The following is an 11,543-nucleotide window of genomic DNA, read 5'->3' as shown; positions in this document are numbered from 1 at the left end:
AACTGCATTGTTCAGTTAATAATTTAAACACTAACAGAGAGCTCCATCATTTATATTACCGTGTTGCTTTTAGTGAGCAAATGGGAGCAGCTTAATGGGAGTGCAGAAAGGCACATAATTATCACACAGGAAGACGGCCCCAGCTCCATCCATGGTATATGCAGCGTAATCTCTGGTAGCAGGATTTGGAAGATTCTTGTGTGAAAGCTATGCCCGGTGAAAGTAGACAATGTTATGCCAGATCTGATCTGACAAAGTTGCTTTATACATTCAGTACTATTTGCTGGATGTCAAGGTGAAGCAGATCCTGAGGTCGATACAAGCAGACCAGATAGGAGAAGTGATAAAGGGAGAAAAATCCCAAGCCCTATTACAGCTATTGAACTTTAGCACACAGAGAAAGTAAAATCTATGTCAGGATTCAGTCCTCCTACTCTTGCTGGCCTTATTTTCCTCCACAGCCTCATTCCAGCCTCCCCAAAACAAAGTGTACAATGGTGCTAAGCAGCATGCTTGATTCTGTTCCAAGAACTTGGAAACACCCACCCCCATCCCAACTTAAAACCAGGAGCAGTGATGACTCAAGGCATTTATCTCAATGGAGCCTGCAGAACACCAGAACTTAATTATATATACACATACTACAAAACTGACCCTGGATTGCGTGATGCAAGTATGACAATATGGGGCAAGAAAATGTCAGTCAAATTAGTTGTCAGGCTTTGGAAAACCACAGCTGCTACCTTGCTCCATATTTTACTTTTCAAACTGGCTCCAGAGAAATTCATCTGCAGAACTTTGTGTGTTAAGCTGCCTGTGTAAATTTCACTAGCCTCTACAAACCACTTTTTCTTATTATTTGGGGTGGGGAAGGAGTGGGGGAGTGCGTTTCTTCAAATATCCATTAAATGATATTGTACAATTTCTATCTTGCAATATTTATCAGAACAAAATGGATCAAACAATGATGAAATATATTTATAGAACTGGTTTTCCTTAAAAAGCATGTTTTCAGGTAGCTTTCTGAGCTCTAAAGTTTTAACACAATATTTTAAAAAACTGATTATTGGTTTCACATGAGTTTCATTATAACCCCTCCCCAATTCTCTATAGATTTAAGAAACTATTCTCAGAAATCCAGCATTAAATAATATTTAGCTTTCACTGTTTAGGAATAAATGTTTTAACACTAACTGATTGCAGTATGGAAAGGGGATTCATATAGGAAGAGCTTTAGGATGAAAATTAGTTGAAGTATAAACTTAATACAACAGTACGCTGCGTTAGAACAGTAAGTAGCACAGAAAATTATCAACTTGCATCAACACAGCAGACTGCTTTATATTATAAGATCCATGTTAATAAAGGCTGCTACCCAGGCATTAACATTGCAATGTTATTTGTCCATTTAAAAAATCCACAACACCAGTTGAATTTTAAAGAATTTTAATACAAACTTAATATAAACTATTTCAGTCCCTCTCTTTAACATAAGACACTGACTCAAAATACTTTTATACCTTTTTCAAGTATTGCACAATGTAGGTACAAAATTAATATTTACGATTACATTTTTTCCATAATATATAGCAAAAAATCTTTAAACTTTTTAACAGAAAATACAATTTGTGTTTCTTTCTTGGAAAAAAGTATTCCATACAATTTGAATTCCACCGCTTAAGGAATATTTTGCACACTTTTTAGAATTGATGTTTTTTAAGATGAATTTTATAATTTCAGTAAAAAAAATACAACATGAAGCTGCTGCAGTTGTCACAGATCACTGTAGTAAAAAGATAAAAATGCAATACCATGTTGTAGAAACAATATATACTCTGATATTTTACAAACTTTGTACTAAATTAAATTATACAATTAGAAAAGACCAATAAACCCACTTATTAGTGCCAATCTTTTATATATATAAAAAATCAGCCATGTCCTTGCTATATCTTAAATACTGTAAGAGGCCATATCTTGAGTATATTTAATGTACAGTCAGTAAAAAATAACTTTGTGCTTGGTTGGCAAATGAAAAAATGATGCATGTTGTCCTTATCTAACCAAGCTTGAATGTATTCATACTACAAGCTTTTTTAAAAAAAACTCAAGAGGTGGAAAAGATACACCCTTGGGTACGTGCATTTCAACTTGTACAATATGATTTGTATTTTGTTTTAGTTAGCCATAACAGGCTGGAATTGCTGGTTAGAGTACTGCATGCTATTTAAGCTGAAATTCAAGCCATCCACAAAAGACTTCTCATTTAGACCTCCATAGGCCGCAAACATATCAAAGGCATTACTGTACTGGAGAGGGCTAAGGTTAAGGGGACTGTCGCCAGGGAATAGGTTGTTTGTACTACCTTGGCCCTGTACATTGGGGAAAATGAACTCCTTTGCATTAGGAGAAAGAGCAGACGTTTTCTGCTGCTGTTGTGGTGGTTGCTGCTGTTGTGGAACCTGCTGGCTCCCTAGGCCAAGACCATAGAGAGAGTGCATGGAGGAGGAAAGAGCTTTCTGTTTCAGCAGATCGTTGACATTTAAGCCAAGGTTAGTGGGAGAAGTGCGGGCGACCTTGTTGGTGCGGCTGCTGTTCTTCATTTTGGTTGAGCCAAACTTGGTGGCAGCAAATGTGGCAGTGGTGAACGTTAAAGGCTGGGTGGAACGGGGCATGAAGGTTGGGCTCACAGTAGCAGAGTGACCAAAGGGAGGCGAAGGAGAACTCGAGACAGAAGATGCTGGGTCACTAATTGGCATGAACACCTGGGCCTCTGGGTTAAAGCTATTCTTGATTTCCTTATCCAATTCACATCCATTTTCATTGGAATCATCCACATAAAGCACTTTCACTGGTCCCTTTTCACCAATTTGGTATGAAACTTCAAACGGGTCAATCCAGACACTAAGATCCTGAGGCAGGTTGCCACGAACATCATCAATGTCCAAACCACTCTCTTTGGATGCTTGTTCAATAACTGGGTCCACTTTCTCCCCTACATGTATACATCTAAACCCTGATCCTTTGTATGGCTTTTCTGGATACCAATGCCCTTCATACTTCTTCTTGAGTAGTCTTTCCAGCTCTTCGCCAAAAATGTTCACACGTCGTCTGGGAAGCTTATTGTACAAATACGAAATAATGAAATTGAGTGCTACTTGTATTTCAAGCTGCATAGCTGCTACAGCACAGAATTACAAAGTCTCCGTTTCAAACCACAAAGAATGGGAGAAATGTTCAAAATACCACAGGAAAGCAAAAATTTGTTCAAAGTGCTGATTCTAGAAGATTATTATTCTTCACCTTGAGTAGTGTTGTTCCTTTAAGAAAAACAAAAGCAAAGATCCAAATAAGGAAAGTGCACAAGCAAGTCAACTAGGCCTCTTATTTTAGCATCACACTTTCCCTAAAATAGGTTATATTTCCCAACTACAGACATTTGCAACACACTGGCACTGTATATGCAACTTAAAAGCTAAGCAGATTAAATACACAGAGAACAAGTGCAAGATCACCATGGATGCATTTCAAGTTCTGAGTTTGCAGCTCAGGTACTTAAGTAATGTGGAGAGAAGAGCAAGAGTCTAGGACATAAACTAAACGGTGGTAGTTGTCCTGTAAATGTTTCTGCTACCACCTATAGTTTTGGTGACTGACAGAAGCCAGCCATAACATTAAGATATTTGAAAATAATGCTAATAGACTAAAAAGGAATTCCTCATTTTGAGGCTATAAAACTCTTAGTTTGAAGTGTAACATGTAGTTTTCAATGCTGGTAGAATTTCAAAATTGGTTGAGCTCAAAGAAAAGAGAAGTAATTCCTATATTTTGATAGAAAATGTGTACTTAAAAAAAAATCTACATACAACTCCAGAATTATAATTTTATTACAATATTCACACATGAAGTTCATTATGAGGTATCAAGCCAGAAGTCCATCCTTACCAACCAATTTTTTAATTACGAATACATTATACTATAAAGAGAATGTATTAAAATCTTCAGTGTACTGGGAAATTTGAAAAAGCTGTTAGCCAAATTCCTTACATAAATGGTATTCTCATTTATAATGAAATCAATGTAGCAGCTCTGTAGAGTTAATAATAAATTGTAATACAAATTACAATGCTAAATCAATAACATTAACATACTACTGAAAAATCATACTCCCCATATTAAAAGCCTGTAAAGACAAGGTTTCTATCTTTAAAAAGTTACTACAAAATTTAATAAAATTATGTTTACTAATTAACATTGTTTTTCAACTGCTCTGCATTGCATTGCAACAGTAGTTTTGAAATCTAGTAAGTTCATAAGCTAGAAAGCAAAAATGCACTCAAAATGAGTAGATTCTATTTCCTTGCCCTAAATGATTAGCTTTCAGAGGTTAACCCAGCTTTTAAAGACATTTCCCTTTCCTTTTGCCCTCTTTACATGATAAGAGAACTACCAGCTGTACGATAAGGCGACCTTTAAACGATTGCTGGATCAGCACTGGGTGGGGATAAGAAAAGATCAAGGGCAAACATAAAGATATTTACAAATGCAACATATAAAAGTACAGATGATCTGATTGGACTAGCTACATCGAACATACAAAATGATTTATTAATCCATCTGTTTAACCACCCCTGCACGTAGGAAATATATTACCCTTTCAAGAAGAACAGAAATTAAATTGGCATCCTTTCCCTGGCACAAAGACCTGACTAAACAAAACAACCTGGAACAGTTCAAATGTTTTCTAGCTTTTAAAAAAGAACCTTTTAAAATTAATTATATATGTTAATTACGTTAGTCAAGGAATTGGAGCCAAGAGGGGAAAAGGTGGAACTTTTAAGCGGGGTATATGGGCGTTACATAACCAGGCAGTTGGGTCTCATTAGATTTCTGCTCACAGCTCTTGAAGCTCCAGCAGCAGGAGAAAAAGTGCTTTCTATGAAAAGGAAGATGATTGGCCAAGTCCTCTCTCCCCTGGTCAAGCCAGGCCCAGTTCTCCACTGTGTCACTCCCAGTGGCCTTCCCTCTCATCTCCTTGTGCTCGGAACAAGATTTTGAGCCATAAGGGCAACCACTACCTTTAAAAGTGAATTTTCAACCTGATCGAACATATGTAGGAACAGATATGGGCAAGATCGCCTTATGATTGCTCTCCCATTCTGACCTGGTATTGTCTGGATCTTTACGGCCTCTACTCAAGTAAAGACGGGCTCCCTACCCAAAGGTCCCGTCCCCCCCCCGTCCAGTTATAGCTGGTGTGTTTCTCTCAGCACCATACTATATTCTACCTTCTCTCTCTCAGCCCTTGCCACCACAGCCTCACAACAACCACATCCATCTTAAGACTGCTGCCAATGCATTGAGTCCCCATCACCCCCACCCCACATACAATCTCTCTTCTGGGTGGGATTATGCCGACCCCCTTCTTCCCCAACCTCAACTGCACTCCCCTCCCCGAACAGGCTGTGCCAACTACACTTGCGCCTCCCCTCCCTCCACCGCCAACCTTCAAGAGGGCCGTCCCAACACTTCTGCCTCCTCCCCCTCCTCCTGCCCCCACCACCAGAGGAGGGGCTCTGCCAGACAACCTAGCAGCCTCTCCCTCCCCAGCCACGGCGGGATTGGGGGGTGGGGTGGGGGGAGAAAAGCTGTGCCAACCAACAACCACCACCCCACACACACTTGGCACCCGAATCCTCCCCCCCTTCCCGAGACACACGGTTGCTGTACGAGGCTGCCTTGTGCCACCGACGCCCCCCCCCCCCGCCAGCCCCCTTTCCCCAGCCGCTGCCTCTGAGGGGCTGCGCCTGCCAGCGTCTCTCGCTCGCTCGCTTCCCCGCCTCCCTCTGCAGGGCTGTGTCAACACCCTCAGCCAGCGCTGCCCTGTCAGCCCTTCTGCCAACACCCTCCCTCTGCCTCCGCACCAGCAACGCCAGCCAGCCCGGTCTGCTCCGACGCCCCCTTCGCCGACCTCCGTGGGGCGGCCCCACGAAGGCTACCCCAGCCTTCCCCCCCCCCCCACCACATACTCCTCTCCTCCCAGTCGAGCTGCGCCAACTCTTCAGTCTCTCCTCCTCCAGAGGCGCTGGCACAAAAGCCCCCCATCGCCACCCCTCACGCACACCGCCGGCCCTGCTCTATGGGGCTGGGCGACCAGGCGAGAGGGTGCGGTAAGCCGCCCTCCTCCACCCCCCGAACCTATCTTCTCGGCCGCTGTCGTCCCTCCAAGCCCCGCCGGCCTATGGCAAGTCGCCGACCTCCACCTCCTCCCTCACAGCCGGGTCTTGACAGAAGCAGCAGCAGCTCCCCACGGCTCGCCCCACACGGAAGGAGGGAGGGAGAGATACTCACCCGGGGTGAGTGGGGGAAGAAGGTGATGTGAATAGTGCAAACAAATCCCGGTGGCAGTCCCGGGGGTTGGGGTTGAAGGAAAGGAGGGAGGAGCTCAGTACCGAAGCCCCATAACCCCAGGAAGAGCGCTAGGAAAGGGTGGGGGGAGAAAAAGGGAGGATGGCGCTTCTCACACCCCGGGACGAGAGAGACAGCGCGCTCCGCCTCAGCAGCTGCTAGACGCCTTCTTGTAGCGCCCGAGCGCTCGCCGCTCCTCTATATATGCCTTCCCTTGCCCCGCCCCTTCATCCCGTGTGGCTACGCCCACCCGCTCTCCGCCCACAGCTCTCTCTGGCCCCACCCACCCACCTACCTACCAATCGGCCGTCCCCTGTCCCGGGCGCTGCTCCTGATTGGGGCATTGGGCTTGCCAATAAGGCACAGTCCCCACCCACCTCTGTTCCCCCACCTCTCCTAACCCCTCGGTCCCATCACATTCCCACTTCCCCCTCCCTCCCCTTGTCTTCGCTCTCCCCCCAGCAGAGGGTTCCTATCGTTGCCTTTTTCCCTTATCCAGGTGGACTCACAAACAGATCACCCCCAAACCCCAGCCTAAGAGTGCCCTCCCCATGTCCCTCTGCTGTAGGTTTCACTTTGCGACACACATTTCCCCCTCCCCGCCCAGTTGTTCTGTTTAATATTTCGGCAGTGACGTAGCTCTGCATTGCATTCGAGGTCTGAGTTACGCCTCGCCTTTTCTTTTCTCCCTTCTGTCGTCGTCCTCAGGCTTCCCTCTTTCTCCTCTGCCAGCTGCTCCCTCCTCTTCCCACATTTCTTCTTCTGTTTGCTTTTCCTTTAACTCTCCTGCCAACAGCGTCGCCCTCTGCTGCTGCCACCTCCTCCTCCATCTTTGCAGACGCTCCTCCCCTGCCTATACGTCCGCTCCGGGTCCCCCTCCCACCCTTCTTATGCACACATCTTTAGTGTATTGATATATTCTGCTCATCGCCATCTTGCTTTCTGTGCCTCCCCCTCCCCTTCTCTACCCCCCCCCACTTTCCTCTCAGGAGCCAATGGGAAACGGGCTCTCTACGGCTACGCTCACGCCTCCCCTCATCCCCACCCCCTGCTGCTGCGAGGCTTGTGGTTACGTCAAACGTCTACGTCACTCTCCTTTGATCACACCCCCTCCCTCCCTTCCAGGAAGAACGAAACTACATTTCCCAGGATGCTCCTTGATTTTTGACGTCATCGAGGGGAAAAATGTGCCCGAACCTGAAAGGGAGAATTGCGAGGCATCAAAGGCCAAGAGCTCCTCAGCCTCCTCCTGTCTAAGGTGACCCGACACTAACTACACGGGCAGGGAGCACTCGCGCTTCTTCTCTTTTGGGAGGAGAATTAATTCAGTGACATACCTTTGATAGAAAGCAATGCTAGGATTAGATTTACCTGGTTTAACCAGGGAAGGCATTTCTCCGCCTGTAATTATTCCCGAAGAATGTATCTCAGGCAAACTCAATGTTTCTACATCCAGTCAGGGGTCCCGGTGCCCCCTCCCCGGAATGAAGGCAAATGGAAATGGAGATTGCTGCTGACACCTTTTGTCTTTGGCAAAGCAGGTTTTGCAGGCTTTTGCGTTGCTTTAAAATTCCGCAGAACCCGCTTCTTCAAAAGTATCAGCGTGGGTCCAAAGAAACGCGATTGTACTGTGAATGCCTGCGTTCTTTCCCCTGTCTCTAGCCTTGACCGCTGATACAGACCATTAAATAGTCCTCTGTAATTGAGAAGATCCTAAACCTAAAGCATAACGCCTTAAATAAACCCCACACCCTGGGCTTATCAAAAAGCGAGGGTGTGATTTGAATCGATAGTTGCTATACTTACTATCTATATTGGGTTTTAAAAAAAAACCCAACACAGCTCCTAACACATCGTCATACTCAGAAACCTGTCAAACAAACAGATCCCAAGGCAGGGCTATGTGGCAGGGAAGTTGTTTGAATTTCACGGGCTGAGTTCCCAAAAGGGAGGCAGCAATTTTATCCTCACCCAAATAGTGCTCCTAAATGCACCCCTTTAATTTGTCTTCCATCCTACCTTAAAACTGGATGGACTGATCCCCGCGGGTGGTGCAGTGTACCTCAATGGGCGCAGCGATGCACTGCCTCACATAACATGCACCATAACATAATACACTCCCTTTAAACACACCCATGTCAGTCATAGCGACAGACATTTTTACTAGCGAGACACCAACCGCAACGAACACTCATAGAAAAATACAAAGGTTTTGGTGTTGTTTTGGAAAAATTGTGTTGGATATATTAAAGTTCTGGCCTTTGGATCTAGCGAAGGAATTTTACAAGACGGGAATTAAGTACCCAGCGTGGCAAATAATTAGTGTTCATTATTTAAATACCGCTTGATTGTAGTAACAACTCTTAAAACGGTCATATGATGGTGATGTTGAAGGGAACAAGTATCCAGCGTGGCAAATAATTTAGTGTTGCTTATTTATATACCGCTTGATTGTAACACTTCTAAAGTGTCAGATGATGATGATGAAGGTAATAAGCACCCAGCACGCCTAGTAATTGTTGATGATGATGGTGATCTGGGATGGCAAAAAAGGAGGAAAACTCGGGGATATTTGTGGTGGTGGGAGTTACCTTCATCTCTAGCTCTTTTTGACGTATAAACAGTGAAAGCGGGAGGGGGGCATTGGGTGGGCAAACTTCCTACCACAGAGCAGCGGCTGAATAATCTTAGATCCACCAATTCTAATCCCCGCCCCCTTTCCTCTTATCATTGGTTCCCATGCTGGTCACTCACCGGTGACCAGGCTGCGTGCCAATCTCGCATACCCCACCCCGCTGCTGAAACGCATGCGTCTGCGCTGCTCCTGGTAGTCCCTGGGTTTTTAAAAATTATTATTAGGGACGAAAAAAGCAATGCAAAAGAAGCGGGAGAAGAGAAGTTAAAGCTGAGAGATGAAAGGAAGCGGAGGGGGAGGCCTTGCAGGTAAAGCAAACGAGGAGGTGGGTGAGGAGGGAAACGTCGCTTTGCAATTTTGCCCTATTCTATAGGCGGAGGCAAAGCGCAATCTTTCCAGTCTGACTGCGTTGGTTGGAGCTGGGAGAAGGAAGAGAAAGTCATTGGGCGCGGGAATCTGCCACTCAAAGGGAGGAAGAGCGAAGGGACTTGCGAGGTCCGGTTTCCGTAGTAGCGACGGCGAGGCTTTGCTGAACCCGGCAGGATCTCTGCGGTTTGCCAGGCAGCCCTTCCCTGTGGAGCTTTGCCATCTTCGCAGGAAGGGAAGGAATTGCGTTGGTTGCTTTCTCCACGAAGATGACTGAAATCAGCCTGAAGTGCAGCATGGGGGACTTATGAGGCTGTGCAGCGTCGAGGCAAAGCACCTAAAACCGGGCGAGGCCGGGGTGGTGGGTGGGGGTTATGAATCGTGCGAGCGTCGCCAACAAGACTGGAAGAAAAACAACCGGATTTCTGCGTTTGTGTCTGATTCCATATTTGAAACCTTCTTTGCCTTTATGCGCATAGATGCCTCTCTTTTGTTTTTCACGGTAATACGTAACTTACTGGTTTTTTTTTATAATAAAACGTACGCAAAAACGTCGCAGTTGTATGTGCGAAAATACTTCCTTTTGTTTTCTCTCCCTTCTTCTCATCTTCCCGCCGCCCTTCTTTTAATTCCCTTTGAGCTAAAAATATTGCCCACAGGTAGCAACGATGACCGATTGGCTACATTCCCTCCTCTGTCACTGCTTGATTGGTCACTCAGTATCCAGGAGGAATACGTCAAAGTCGGGTTTTTTGGGAGGGGGGTGGCGGCGAATAAGTTAATGGAGGTTACAGTGGAAGAAAATAACCGTGACTGGAGCGCAGCAAGCCATTGCCTCGCTTACCTGCTTCAGCAACGTCAAAGGACGCACTTAACTGGGGGCACGTGGTGGAAGGAGGCAGGGAGAGCAAACAGCCCCCCCCCCTCGGGGATATCTGGCCTCAGAGTAATTGAAGGGAAAAAAATATTTAAAGCACAACTCTCCTAAAACGAGTGGTGCTCCTGTGAAAACTAGTGGTCACCCATATGTTTTTAAGAAAATGAAGGGAGGAGGGGTTTGTATGGGGTACATAAGCAAGCAAACATGTCTTAAGCATAAATCTGAGGCCAGCATTCTTAAATGGTTAAAATACTAAAGAACGCCGCCTAATCCAGCCAGGGAGCTCACTGCATTTGGCCAGCCACTATTGGGGAGTTTATATGGTGCTATTGGTAGTGGTGGTGGTGTGGGAAGCCATGCGTTCAAGGGGGGGTTGTGAGGCACATGCCAGGTTATATGTGCGCGCACACAATGTTTGCATGGAGGATCTCTATGTGCATGCATGCCAAATGTGTGGGTGGCAGGGAAGGGGCATGGCTGCTGGGTGTGGTAGTGATGAGAGGCCTGCGTTGCCCCACAACCCCCACCTCCCACAATCCTTGAATGCAGGGGGTGGGGTTGTTGGAACCTCCTTTTATCTCAACCTAACCTCACAAGATTGTTGTCGTGATAAAATGGGGACAGGATGGAGACGTGTAGCTGTGAGTTCCTTTGGATAACCATATAATCTATTGTACAACAACTTTTAAAAGTTTCCTTTTGTAAATTAAAAAAGCCAACGCTGGTTTTACGTAGGAAGCTGCCTTATACTGGGTCAGACCACTGGTCCACCTGGCTCAGTAATTACCTTTGAAGTCCTAAATAGCTTCAGCCCAAGCTACTTGAAAGACTGTCTGCTCCAAGGTGAATGTGTCACTCATAAGAGGCCTGCTGGATCAGGCCAAAAGCTCACACAGTCCAGCATTCTGTTCTCACAATGGCTACCAGATGCCTGTGGGAAGCCCACAAGCAGGACCTTAGCGCAACCTTGCTCTCCCTGCTTGTGATTTTCCAGCAACCAGTATTCAGAGGCTTACTGTTTCTAAGGTAGAACATAGCCCTGTTGTATCGTCCATTTGCTTTCTGAGTTACAGTTGGTGGGGTGGCAATGCATGAAAGGGCTTTCTCTATAGCAGCACCCTGTACATTGAATTCCCTGCCTTAAGAAATTAGCTTATTTTTCTCTTGTGCTCTGCCAGCCTTTGAAGCCTTTGACTCTGCTGTTTCTCTCTTGCTTGCTTGCTTGCTTGCTTGCTTTTAGCTCTAGCCCCCTGT

General features: G+C 45.6%; 2 protein-coding genes across 2 annotated transcripts; one reads left to right on the top strand and one right to left on the bottom strand.

Moving 5' to 3' along the window:
- Positions 1-1,429: 1,429 nt before the first annotated feature.
- Positions 1,430-6,490, bottom strand: TOB1 (transducer of ERBB2, 1). The gene is made up of 2 exons (XM_028716509.2): positions 6,352-6,490; positions 1,430-3,320 (listed from the first exon to the last, which is right to left on the bottom strand). Exon 2 carries the CDS (start codon positions 3,174-3,176, stop codon positions 2,178-2,180), a length of 999 nt encoding a protein of 332 aa, XP_028572342.1. The 5' UTR covers positions 3,177-3,320; positions 6,352-6,490; the 3' UTR covers positions 1,430-2,177.
- LOC114590186 (uncharacterized) lies at positions 5,308-9,964 on the top strand. Its single transcript, XM_077924149.1, has 2 exons — positions 5,308-7,666; positions 9,417-9,964. Exon 1 carries the CDS (start codon positions 5,412-5,414, stop codon positions 6,375-6,377), a length of 966 nt encoding a protein of 321 aa, XP_077780275.1. The 5' UTR covers positions 5,308-5,411; the 3' UTR covers positions 6,378-7,666; positions 9,417-9,964.
- The last annotated feature ends 1,579 nt before the right edge of the window (positions 9,965-11,543 follow it).

This window comes from Podarcis muralis, chromosome 2 (assembly GCF_964188315.1).
Source record: "Podarcis muralis chromosome 2, rPodMur119.hap1.1, whole genome shotgun sequence".
NCBI classification, from domain to species: domain Eukaryota; kingdom Metazoa; phylum Chordata; class Lepidosauria; order Squamata; family Lacertidae; genus Podarcis; species Podarcis muralis.
Note: the sequence above shows the minus strand (reverse complement) of the source record. Positions and strands in the feature narration are given on the sequence as shown.

What these genes read in the sequence shown, in the direction of transcription:
- TOB1 (XM_028716509.2), bottom strand. Translation starts at nt 3,176, where the DNA reads ATGCAGCTTGAAATACAAGTAGCACTCAATTTCATTATTTCGTATTTG.
- LOC114590186 (XM_077924149.1), top strand. Translation starts at nt 5,412, where the DNA reads ATGCCGACCCCCTTCTTCCCCAACCTCAACTGCACTCCCCTCCCCGAA.